A 12822-nucleotide genomic window follows, 5' to 3' on the forward strand; every position below is an offset into this window, starting at 1 on the left:
AAGATGGTATTTGATGTCTGGTTATAAAAATGTATAATCGTATTAGAAGAATTTTAAACAACTGGAAGTATTCCTTAGATTCCACAAACATGAACTCCTTTTCAAACTTGGACAAAGTGTCAGGCAGAGGGGGAGGCTCAGGGATGCTGCTGGTCAGAGCATAGGAAAAGATGCCATGTGACTGGAATGGTCAAATCTAAGGGGCCACGCCAGTTTACAAACACCACGTGGTCTCATTCACCAACAGTAGGATTTGAACACAACTATGATGAACAAACTTCCTGGTGTATTTCTCTCTCTTTTTAAGTTTATTGACTTATTTTGGAGGGAGAGCACAAGCAGGGGAGAGGCAGAGAGAGAGAATCCCCAGCAGATTCCATGCTGTCAGTGCAGACCACGATGCAGGGCTCCATCTCACAAACCATGTGATCGTGACCTGAACTGAAACCAAGAGGCAGGTGCTTAACCAACTGAGCCACCCAGGTGCCCCATCCTTGGTGTATTTCTTTCTTGCTTTTTTTCTTTTTATTATTATTCTTCCTCAGAATTAGATACTTCCTCAAACAGGGAGGGTGGTAGAGTCCTTGGTTTGATCAGCATATCTTACATATTGTTTGAACAGCCACAGAGCCAATACTCTAACCAGTTGGTTTATGGTGGTTAAACCCTATCTAGAATTTTGCGTTTGCACTGGGGTGAGGAGGGGACACATCTTAAGACCATTGGCAAACAAATGTGAGCAAAACTATGAATTCTCTTTAAGCCCTCTCATGAAGAGGTTTAAGGAACTGGAGGTTTCACTTACAAAAAGAAAGGTAGCGGAAGAGGGGTTGGGGACACATTCGAGGCACCTCTGTACAGGTTTGTGGGGGCTGATGATATGGAAAGGGCATTCAACTTGTGTTTTGCAACCCTAGAAAACAGAGTGACCTTTGTGTAACCACTGAGCCTCTTATATCTTAGTTGCTTCATTTGTATAATCAGGGATTGGACTATTTCCGGAAGGTTCCCCTCAGTGCAGAATTCCTATGACTAACCAGGTCCAGTGAGTGGACTTCAGTGGAAGGCAGGTCTCTCACAGTGAGGTTCCTGCAGAAGAATGGAATTTTCCAATCTTGCACTTGCCGAACTACATTCAATGTGAGCCACACAAGTAATTTTAAGATTTCTAGAAACCACATTTTAACTTTTTTAATGTTTGTTTATTTATTTTGAGAGAGAGAGCATGCGCGCGCACATGAGCAGGGAGGGGCAGAGAGATAGAGGGAAAGAGAGAATCCCAAGTAGGCTCTGGGCCATCAGCAGAGAAACCCAGAAACCACATTTTAAAAAGAAACAGGTGAAAGGGGCACCTGGGTGGCTCAATCGGTTAAGCTTCCAACTTTGCCGTAGGCCATGATCTCATGGTTCCTGAGTTCCAGCCCAGCATCATTCTCTATGCTGACAGCTCAGAGCCGGAGCCTGCTTTGGATTCTGTGTCTCCCTCTCTCTCTGCCACCACCCCCCTCCCCCGCCCCAGCTCATGCTCTGTCTCTCTCAAAAGTAAACATTAAAATAAATAAAAATTAAGATAAAAAAGAAAAAGAAACAGGTGAAGGGGCGCCTGGGTGGCTCAGTCAGTTAAGCCTCTGACTCTTGATTTTGGCTCAGGTCATGATCTCACAATTTGTGAGATTGAGCCCCATGTCAGGCGCCATGCCGACAGCATGGAACCTGCTTGAGATTCTCTCTCCCCCTCCCTCTCTGCCCTCTCCTGTGTCCACACATGCACATTGTCTCTCTCAAATAAATAAACGTTTAAAAAAAAAAAAGTGAAATTAAGTGCCTGGGTGGCTCAGTAGGTTGAGCATCTAACTTCAGCTCAGGCCATGATCTCATGGTTCCTGAGTTGGAGCCCCCCATCAGACTCTGCTGTCAGCACAGAACCCACTTCAGTTCCTCTGCCCTGCCCTCTCTCTGCACCTCCCCCACTCATGCTGTCTCTCTCAAAAATAAATGAACATTTTTTTAAGTTAAATTAATTCCAATTTATTTTATTTAGGGGTGCATGACTGGCTTAGCTGGTAGAGCATGCAACTCTTGACCTCAGGGCCATCAATTCAAGCCCCACACTGGGCATAGAGCTTACATAAATATTAATAATAATTCCAATATATTTTAGTTAAGCCAATGTATCAAAAATGTCAGTATTTCAATATGTAATTAGTGTAAAAAACTGTTAGTTTTTTCATCCTAAGCATTCAAAATCCAGTGTGTGTTTTACACCTCTAATACATCTCAATTTGGACCAGGCATGTTTCAAGTGGTCCATGGCCACCTGTGGCCAATGGCTGCCATCTTGGGCAGCTCAGCTTTAATGACCATGTGAGTGCTTACTACATGTCAGATCCTACTGAGAGGCTTTACGTGCCACTTTCCCTTCAGTCCTCCCATAAGTCCTCTGAGAGAATCCCATTATATAAATGAAAAAAAGAGTCATTGAGGTTATATAGTTTGTATAAGTCCACACAGCTAGTAAGCAGCAGGAGCCCCAATTGGACCTTACATCTGTCTGACCCCAGTACCCATAACCATTAGGCATACTGTAGGGGGAGATAGTTCCCTATCCTGAAACAGGACGGTTCCTTACATGCGAGATGCCTAGGATAGAACTTTGGCAGGGGATTCCACAGGCTTGACGTAAAGTAGAATTCCAAGACAAAAATGCAGTATAGGCAGTTTGTCCTTGAGCAACTCCTTAACAAACATTCTTTGTCCCTTGCACAGCATGCTTTAGTGACCCTAGTCATTTTGGTCACCAGATACCCTCTCTGAAGAGATGAGCTGGGAGTTTCCTGGAAACATGTACCATAAGTAGTTCCCAGAATGTTATTTCAAATATGAAACCATCACTGTGTCTATATTTTTAAAATCATCCAGTGTTTTCATTTTTAACTTGATGTTCCTGTTTAATACATTCATGATGATTGGTAGAAGGAGTAGTGTGAGGAGAAAACCAGACTTGGCTCTCTAAGCTACAGCCGCCTTAGAAACAGTGCCTTCGCCCACATGGCTGTAATCAGCTGTGTGTCCACCTTTGACTCTCGGAGGAGTATTTGTACATTCCCAGACAGCCTGTAAATCCCCAAAAGTGAAGGGTCATGGGCCAGAGGAAATGGCTATAATTGTTCTCCTCATATAGACTTGCAATAAATAAATGACAAAAGTGTTTACAGATGGTTTATTGGATTTTATCCTATTTTCAAAAATAATATATTTGGAATTAACCTTGAGGATTTTCTCTGTCATTTGCCCTGATGTTTCACGACAAGAACAATGTTGTGTTTTCATTTTCTAATTTTCATGCCATGTGAACATTTCCTGCTGTAATTGAAGGGGAAATATATCATCTAGTGATGTCACACAGTGCCTTTGGAACTAGTGAGGTTAAATACCATAGAGCAGCAAAAAAAGTGAGACTTCTGTCATCAGTTAGACCTGTTGATAATTTTAGGCAGCTTCTGTTTATGTTTCCATTTTTTGGAAAGGAAGCTATCTCCACTATTTTTGCCACTCATGTAAAAGTACACAGACTTGACCTCTTGCCTTTTATGTTGAAATTTTTTCACATCATTACATAACCTGATCTTTTAGGAAGGGGTGGCTGACCACATCAAGGGACACATGGGAAAAAGTAGTGTGCTTTTAGCGCCTCCAGCTGAGTTTCCTAGCTATTGATGTTTCATTGAGCAGCTCTTCTCTTAGCTGCCCCAGGAAGACAAGGACACAAGCCTAGTAGTTAGCTTTTCCAAGGGACCTGAGGCTCTTGAACACTGTCCTCCCAGTGGCTCTGTCAGCCGGCAGCCAAAGCCCCCACAGCCCATCTGGGACCGCTCACTCCCACGGGCCTTTACACCATTTCATAACTTTCTCAGAGCAGGAAAGGTAACATTTGGACTGGCTCCTAAAGACTTAGAATGTATTAAACAGGCTCAGAAGCTTAAGCATTATTAAAGTCGGGAAAGAGGCAAGGGTACTAGATATCATTCCTGCATCCTCTGTGGTAACAGGACATATCGGCACCACTTGTCCATCCCACTCATCAATAATAGTCCCAGCCTACAAAGAAGGAAACGTGTTTAGATAAGGAATCCTATGACATACCTGTCCCCGTGTTACTGACACCATAATCCCACGACATCCAGTGTGTAAAAACCCAGACTTCAGTTATCAAGCATTAGCGAACTTGCAGGAGCCTCAGAGCAGATGTGAATTTCCAAAAGACTTTTATTTTCAGGGATTATCTTTGCATGTGTTTGTGCACTCCCTCGGGAAAAGCAGATGGTTGTGCATCAGGACTGCTGTCTGAAAGTCTGTCTCTTCTCAATTTTGTAAGGACCAAAAAGCTGATCATTGATGTCATCCGGAACCAACCAGGGAACACATTGACAGAAATCTTGGAGACACCAGCAACTACAAAAGAGGTTAAGTAATTGGTCTTTGAATGTAAAATAATAAGTACCATGTGTGGAAGTTGACTTGACTGATCTTCATGTCCAGTGTTTACTGTTGTCTTGAAAACACTGTAAGTGACATGGTTTGAAAGTAAGGAATTTTATCTCTTACTCTAGCCAGCTGAGTTGAGTCATATATATGAAATCCCTATCCAATGGAATGAAATAGAAAATGCAGCACCAAATTTATGCTGAATGTAATTTTGTCCTAGACTGTGAAGGTAGTTCTGGGTCATTCAAAGCTTCTGAATGCTCATCGTAAACTTCATCACTCAGTGGGTGGGCAGGTAAGTTGTTACGAGATAGTTCTGGTCAATAGGATATTGGAAAATACCTCTCATGTTTTACACGTTGGCTAACTTGAAACAAACCAGTGTCTCACACATGAAAACTGTTTTCTAAATGCTTCAGGAGCAAATGTGTTCAGTCCGTCAGGTCAGAGCACCATTACCCTGGTGTAAGCAACTAAAGATTCATAACAATCTTGCGTTAAAATCTTTATCAACATCTGTGAAAATACATCATTGTTTATTTCACTCATTTTTAATGAAATTAATTCACTGTTACTGTCACTGTTTAGTTGTCAATAAGTGTCACTCCCTGGAAAAAGTTAACAAAATTATCTAATTAGGTACTTCCTGGCAGAGCTACCCATAATTTTCCTGAGTCATTCTTTTTTTTTTTAAAGAGTTTACTTTTTTCATTTTTTTTTTCAATGTTTATTTATTTTTGGGACAGAGAGAGACAGAGCATGAACGGGGGAGGGGCAGAGAGAGAGGGAGACACAGAATCGGAAACAGGCTCCAGGCTCTGAGCCATCAGCCCAGAGCCCGACGCGGGGCTCGAACTCACGGACCGCGAGATCGTGACCTGGCTGAAGTCGGACGCTTAACCGACTGCGCCACCCAGGCGCCCCAAGAGTTTACTTTTTTTAAACGTTTGTTTATTTGAGAGAGAGAGACAGAGAGAGAGAGAGAAAGCCCACTCACATGGGGGAGGGGCAGAGAGAGCGGGGCACAGAGCATCCAAAGCGGGCTCTGCACTGACAGCAGGGAGCCCAGTGCGGGGTTTGAACTCACGAACGGTGAGATCTTGACCTGAGCCAAGATCAAGAGTCGGATGCTTAAGGGACTGAGGCACCCAGGTGCCCCCTGCATCATTTTTAATTAAAGTGGTTGCCTCTAAGAAATGACTGTCAATTTTTAATTTTAAAAATATATAAAATAAAACTACAAGTGATCTGATGTTGGTTAATGTATGAATATTTTTAAACAATGTGAGTGGAATTTAGTAAGAGAATTTTAGTCCTTATTGAATATTTAATTTTTCCCCAAATGTCACTCAGAATGCTGCATCTCCTAGCTATGTAATTCTGGGCACTTAGAAGTTTTTCTGAGCCTCAGTTTTCTCAGCTATAAAATGAGAATAATAATAGTGCTTAATTCTCAGCAGTAAAAAATGAGTTAAAACATGTTAAGTTGGTAGAATACCTGGCTCATATTAGATGTTCAGCAACATATTAGGTGCTACAGTTGCTATTGTTATTTACTGCTGGCCTGGTTAACTATTCCTGTTTAGGTGATACTGATCTGTCATCTGATAATACTTGTATCCTTAGACTTCACTTATTGTGTCAATCATCTAATGAAATGGGAAGATCACCAGTCTCCTTAGAAAACTTTTTTTTTTAACAACCTGTCCAAATTCTGTTCATTCATTTACTCTTCATTTATTTGGGAAATTAGTATGAGCTCGAATATTCTTATTCCATTTTGGTTCCTGAAAACCCTGCAGGTTTTTCAGAGTTGGTAGTTTGAGAATTATTCCCTCATTAGAACAAAGGTCTCTGCCTTCCTGGCTTACAGATCTCCATAAATATGGCTGAGGTGTGAGAGTTCAGTCAGGTTCTGGATGTTCAGGGTGTTAGCTGTGTTTTCATGAATAATGTAGTCTTAGTTTCCTCAACTGAAGTCTCTAGCAGATGGAAATCCTTCCGCTCAGGGAATTATAAGACATCAGTTCCCCCCTGGAGTATGTTTGTTACTAAGGTGATCTGTCATGTTTGCGCTAAAGGAGCCATTGAGAATTTTGCTCACAATAGGCCTGCCACCACTGCTATATTTCTCAAAAAGATGAAATAATCCCCTCCAAAGACCTACTTCAAAATCCATGAGCACGTGCTGATTCTGGCCGTTGAACTCTGACCTGAGGACTTCTTTTATTTTGACATTAACTTGCCTTACACAGCTTATGAATTTGTGAGATGGGGGAATCAGAGAAAAGTCAACATCTTGATATTCCCTTTTCAGGAAGCAGATCATGCCAGAGACATGGAGAGCCGTGCGATTATAGATTCCCAGGCCCCAGAAGAAATGAAGCATAGCCAGTCTATGATTGAAGATGCACAGCTACCCCTGCAGCAGAAGAAGAGGAAAATCCAGAGAAATCTTCGGACTTTGGAACAAACCAGACATGTGTCATCCAAAAATAAGTACCAAGACATTCTCAATGAGATTGCCAAGGTTTTTGAAAATAGTATTCTTCCTTCTACACTTAGCAGACCAACACTGGCTAATCGTTGGTCATATGCTGGGCAGTCTATGAGGTGACATAGTTGTGATTCATAGTTGTAATGCCATGGTCAATATTACAGATTTTTATTTGACTTTTTTAAAGGATCATTTGCTTTATTTTTTTAACATTTATTTATTTATTTTGAGAGAGAGAGAGCATGCAACTGGGGGAGAGGCAGAGACAGGGAGAGAGAGAATCCCAAGTAGGCTCCTCACTCAGCACAGAGCCACATGTAGGGCTTAATCCCACGACCATGAGATCATGACCTGAGCTGAAATGAAGAGCCAGACACTTAATCAACTGAGCCACCCACGGGCCCCAATATTACAGATTTTTAAGGGTTCCACACCCATTGATGGCTTTTTTTTTTTTTCGAAGTTTATTTATTTTGAGAGAACAAGTGGGGAAGGGGCAGAGAGAGGGGTGGACAGAGGGTCTGAAGTAGGCTCTGTGCTGACAGCAGAGTCTGATGTGGGGTTCGAACTCACAAACCATGAGATCATGACCTGAGCCAAAGTCGGACACTTAACCGACTAAGCCACCCAGGTGCCCCCATAGATGACTTTTAATAGAGAAAAGTCACAACTTTTCCAAGTCATTAGGACATTTGACACACTAGAAATAAATGCTCAGGAAATGGAATAGACAAGTTTCATCTATACTTTTAAAACAATACCTACTAATTTTGTGGGGTTTTTAAAAGATTTTTTTAGTAATCTCTATACTTAACATGGGACTCAAACCTACAACACCAAGGTCAAGTGTCACATGCCCCACTGACTGAGCCAGTCAGGCGCTCCAATACCTACTAGTTTTTTGGTTTTGTTTTTCCCAATACCTACTAGTTTTAAAAATGACACTTCTGGGGCGCCTGGATGGCTCAGTTGGTTAAGTGTCCGACTTTGGCTCAGGTTATGATCTCGCGGTTCGTGAGTTCGAGCCCCGCATCGGGCTCTGTGCTGACAGCTCAGAGCCTGGAGCCTGCTTCGGATTCTGTGTCTCCCTCTCTCTCTGCCCCTTCCTGGTTCATGCTCTGTCTCTCTCTGTCTCGAAAATAAACAAAACATTTAAAAAAAAATTTTTTTAAATGACACTTTTATGAGAGTTCTCTCTTGAGTTGTCATATAGCCCAATTGCTCTTAGGACCTGGCATTGAGATGATAACTCTTTGTCCCTGAGAATTTGCCTCTGAACAATTGACCCTAAATGCAGTTGAGACTTAGATGTTGCTTTCTGTTTTCTCATCCCGTATTTTAACAGTTGGGAAACTTCCTGAGAAAAGGATCTCAAATTAGTGTGAGGAAACATCACAGGATATGGCTGAGATCTGTTTGCCAAGGATAAGGAAATACATATTTGGGTCAAAGAACATTTCATTCTTTGCATCCAAACATGCAAATTAAAAATGGGTCTGGAGGTTCATAGCAGTTAAGTGATCAGAAAAAAAAAGTAAATTATCTTAATTTCTTGGTGGAAAATCACCTCCATTTCTTTTTTCCGTGGAAAGTCATGGTCACTTTTGGCAATAGGCTTATTCCTCCTAGCCTAAGTGACTGTGACTCAAGGGAAGTCACATTTCTTTCTACAGCCCTGGGGTGGAAAATATCTGTCTTTGCAAATATGTAGTAGAAAAATTAATGTTTTCGCCTTTTAAAAAAAGCTGTCATGAAGGTATCCTCCAAAAGATCCTGTTTAATGGACAATTTTTACACATACATGTGTATGTCTGTCTGGATTCCTAGGGGAATGTTTTTTAATTTGTCCACATAGGGAAAATAATATTAAACAAGCATCATTTTTATGATTTTCATGATTTACCATTTAGAATTACAAATAAATCTTATGTCTGTAAGTTTAAACATAGCATAGCCCTTGTAATTTGTGAGTAACTTGAACGACGTGATGTTCTAGGAACTGTATTTAAATCCAAGCAGTAGTCACCAAAGTTAAATCTTTCCAGTCAGCCTTGAGAGCTCAGTTGTTTTTGCAAGCCTTCAGAAATAGTTCCCAGATTAAAAAAAAAGAAAAGAAAAAAAAGAACTGTTTCCCAGATTAAAAAGTGCATTGTTTTTTTGTTTTGTTTTGTTTTTATTTCTAAAATGGATGCAGTAATTGCATGTAAACCTTTTCAGGTAAAGTATTCTTCAAAGTGGAATGTTGAAAACATTTTGAAGAAATTGCTATCTCCTACTGAAGTCTTCCTTATGCCCCTTTTAGAACACTATTTCATTTTATGGTCATTCTAAAAATGCTTCTCTTCTTTTCCATCAAAACAAAAATAAATGTTAGCATCTCTGTTAACATGAATTAGGGACCTTTGCCAGTCTGAAGTAAGCAAGGAAGGGGGGAGCACCTTAGTTTGCAGAGATTATGGGGTACCTGGCTGGTTCAGTTGGTAGAGTATGGAGCTCTTGATCTTGGGGTCGTGAGTTCAAGCCCCAGGTTGGGTGCAGAGATTGCTTAAGTTAAACTTAAACATATATGTATACACACACACAACTATATATATATATTTATGTAAATATATATATTTATATATATAAATTATAAGAATATATATTATAAAATATATATTATAAAATTATAAATTATATAAACATATATAAATATATTTATATAAATATATAAATATATTTATATAAACATATATAAATATATTTATATAAACATATATAAATATATTTATATAAACATATATAAATATATATTTATATAAACATATATAAATATATATTTATATAAACATATAAATATAAATATATATATAAAGATTAAGGTGACTAAGGGAAGTTACAGGTTAACAGTCACAAACAGTGACTTCATAGTCCACATTCTTCTTGTCCCAAATTGGCAGTGTCATAAATTAACCTTCTTAAATGTCATATCATAGCCTTTACTTGTTTTTTAGGACATTCGAAATCAAAGAATACATCGTAAGCTTCGAAAAGCTGAATTGGCAAAACTTCAGCAGACCCTGAATGCACTTAATGAGAAGGCGGCATTTTATGAAGAGCAAATTAATTATTATGACACCTACATAAAGACTTGCTTGGACAACTTAAAAAGACGGTAAGTTAAAAATCATATATCCATTTGTAATGTCATGATTTATATGGGTGTCAATTATTTTACCCACTTGGATGATGGGGTTTGGAAGCAAACTCTTTGCTTTCTTTTATAACCAAAAAACTAGAATCTGGATTTTGTGATTTGCTACTGGGATCTAAGAAGTCAGGAGTGCATTTAGATACTTTTTAATTGCCCATCAGTATTAAAATTCATGTAGCTCAACCTGTTGTATTCTAAGCAAGTAGCTTTTTTTTTTTTTTTTTTAAATGTTTATTTACTTTTGAGACAGAGAGAGACACAGCATGAGCAGGGAAGGGGCAGAGAGAGACACAGAATGTGAAGCAGGCTCTAGGCTCAGAGCTGTCAGCACAGAGCCCAACACGGGGCTTGAACTCACGAACTGTGAGATCATGACCTGAGCCGAAGTCGGACGCTTAACCGAGTGAGCCACCCAGGCGCCCCCTAAGGAAGTAGCTTTAATGCTTGGGGAGGCACTCTCATTTTCCCTTTGGTCTCTTTTACTCAAAGAGGCCAAACACTATGATAAAAAAAAATTGAAGCTACTCTTACTTTTTGAATATTTACAATAAACGATGTTAAGTAACCCCAGGTATTTGCAACTAGCAGAATGTGGCCTAGTGATTTTAAATTACTTAGTGCTTTTAAAACATTATCATTGATGGGGAACCTGGATGGCTCTGTCAGTCAAGCATATAACTTCGGCTCAGGTCATAATGTCACGGTTCGTGGGTTTGAGCCCCACGTCGGGCTCTGTGCTGACAGCTCAGAGCCTGGAGCCTGCTTTGGATTCCATGTCTCCTTCTAGACACACCTCTCCCCTGCTCAGAGTCTGTTTGTCTCGCTTTCTCAAAAACAAACGTTTAAAATTTTTTTTAATTATTATTGACATGAAAGACAAAATTTGGCAGTTCCCCATTACCCATTAGCATACATATTACAGATTTTTTTATACACAGCAGAGCCACTTTTAATGAGTATTCTTTGCTCATTGTTGTCCTTCCTACTTACTAGAGTAAGGCTGATACTAATCAAATTTTAATTACCCATTTAAATGTGTAGCATAATGTTTTCATGCAGTAAGAAATGGTGCTGTATGGAATAATCAATTGCATTAATCACAGAAGATTTGATGAAGGGAAATAACCAAATTTAAACCTCCCTTATTTGGGCCCCACTAGTTCTGAATTTTAATTCATTGGCTTGAAGCCTGTAAATTACTGTATTCCTGGAGAAAGAAGTTGATCCAGCTAATAATACCCAGTAGAAATAAGGCTGTTAGAGGGCTGGGGTTTTTTTGTTTGTTTTTTTTACTTGCAACCACTTGAAGGCATTTACCTTTGCCGCTAATGAGGCGAGCTAGATTTGCGTTCTAATTCTTTCTTACGTTGTGTGATCTATGACCGAGCCCAGTGAACTCTGGAACTTAAGTTTTCTCATCTTTAAGGTGGCAAGAGGAGTACCAGCCTCACAAGTGTTACTATGAGAGCTAAATGAAATCATAAGAAAGGAATTAATTGATTTCCAAGCACTATGGAAATGTTGATTTTACAAAGGTGAGGCAGTATTCAAAAAGCGCTTAGAACATGGCTGGCCACACAGTATTTATTCAATAAACTAAAACAGTCCTAGTACTTAGGACTTTACTTAGGAGTATGCAGTTCATATTACGGAACCAAAGCTGCTTGTGACATGACTTACTATCGCCACTTAGTTCAATATGCCTGAGAAAACAGAGTAAGTACTAGTCTGTCGGTCACTTTGTAAATAGCCTTCTCTTACATTTCAGCAGTGAGGTTTTATGGCGAGGGAAAATCACCACCTACTTTCACAAAATAAAGTTTCATACTCAGGGCGGTGGGGGCCAAGCGTGAACAGTGGTGGGCACCACCACAACCTCTGAGTTTGCCGTCATGACAACAGGTGGTTTATTCTTATTTTTTCAGTAATTCTCGAAGGTCAATTAAACTAGATGGAAAAGGAGAACCGAAAGGGGCGAAGAGAGCCAAGCCAGTGAGGTACACGGCTGCAAAGCTGCATGAGAAGGGGGTCCTGCTGGGGATAGACGACCTTCAGACAAACCAGTGAGTGTGGCCTGGAATCTGCACAGAATTACACATGCCCTCTAATCACTCCCGTAAAATCTGACTCACTTCTTTTTGGTTTCCTGTGGCCTTTGAAGAGAGCTTCATTTGGTCTCTCAAGGCTTACCCTTGATTACAGATGACAGGGCGGGGACGTACGTGTATTGTAATCTCTAGTCTGCCCATCAGACCCCGAGCATCAGTGCCGGGGGTTGTATGAAGTGCTGAGCAGGTCGTGTTTCCCATGGCTGGTCCAGTACATTTGGGTTTGCCAGCCTCCCCCTTCTCTTGGGAAAAGCTGAGTCATAGCATTGAGAATGAAAAGCTGTCTTTTTGTCTTGATAGAGTTATTTACAATAGTATCTTTCTCAGAGCCACAGACTATGTGTGCCAACACCCGGGTCAGAGCCACTCTCGCAGTGTGCTGCTGGTGTGCGTGTTTGATGTAGAGGAGAAAATGGAAACCCTCCTCCACAGCCCGCACTGGGTGCCTGAGGGTTCTCTCTTTTCAAAGAACTGTGAGCCTTGTGGCCCATCACTGTTGCAGGGAGCCACATCCACCATGTGCGCTCCTCTCTAACTCC

At 40.4% G+C, this 12822-nt stretch overlaps 1 protein-coding gene across 1 annotated transcript in view; it reads left to right on the forward strand.

The window, feature by feature from the left end:
• The window catches only part of IQGAP2 (IQ motif containing GTPase activating protein 2), a 296669-nt gene that overhangs the window by 277718 nt on the left and 6129 nt on the right, over positions 1–12822 (forward strand). Inside the window, exons 31-34 of the mRNA XM_030323348.1 lie at positions 4376–4463; positions 6803–7015; positions 9976–10136; positions 12101–12238. Of these exons, the coding sequence (XP_030179208.1) occupies positions 4376–4463; positions 6803–7015; positions 9976–10136; positions 12101–12238 (600 nt within the window). The remainder of the gene's footprint in view (positions 1–4375; positions 4464–6802; positions 7016–9975; positions 10137–12100; positions 12239–12822) is intronic.

The sequence above is a fragment of the Lynx canadensis genome, chromosome A1, assembly GCF_007474595.2.
Source record: "Lynx canadensis isolate LIC74 chromosome A1, mLynCan4.pri.v2, whole genome shotgun sequence".
NCBI classification, from domain to species: domain Eukaryota; kingdom Metazoa; phylum Chordata; class Mammalia; order Carnivora; family Felidae; genus Lynx; species Lynx canadensis.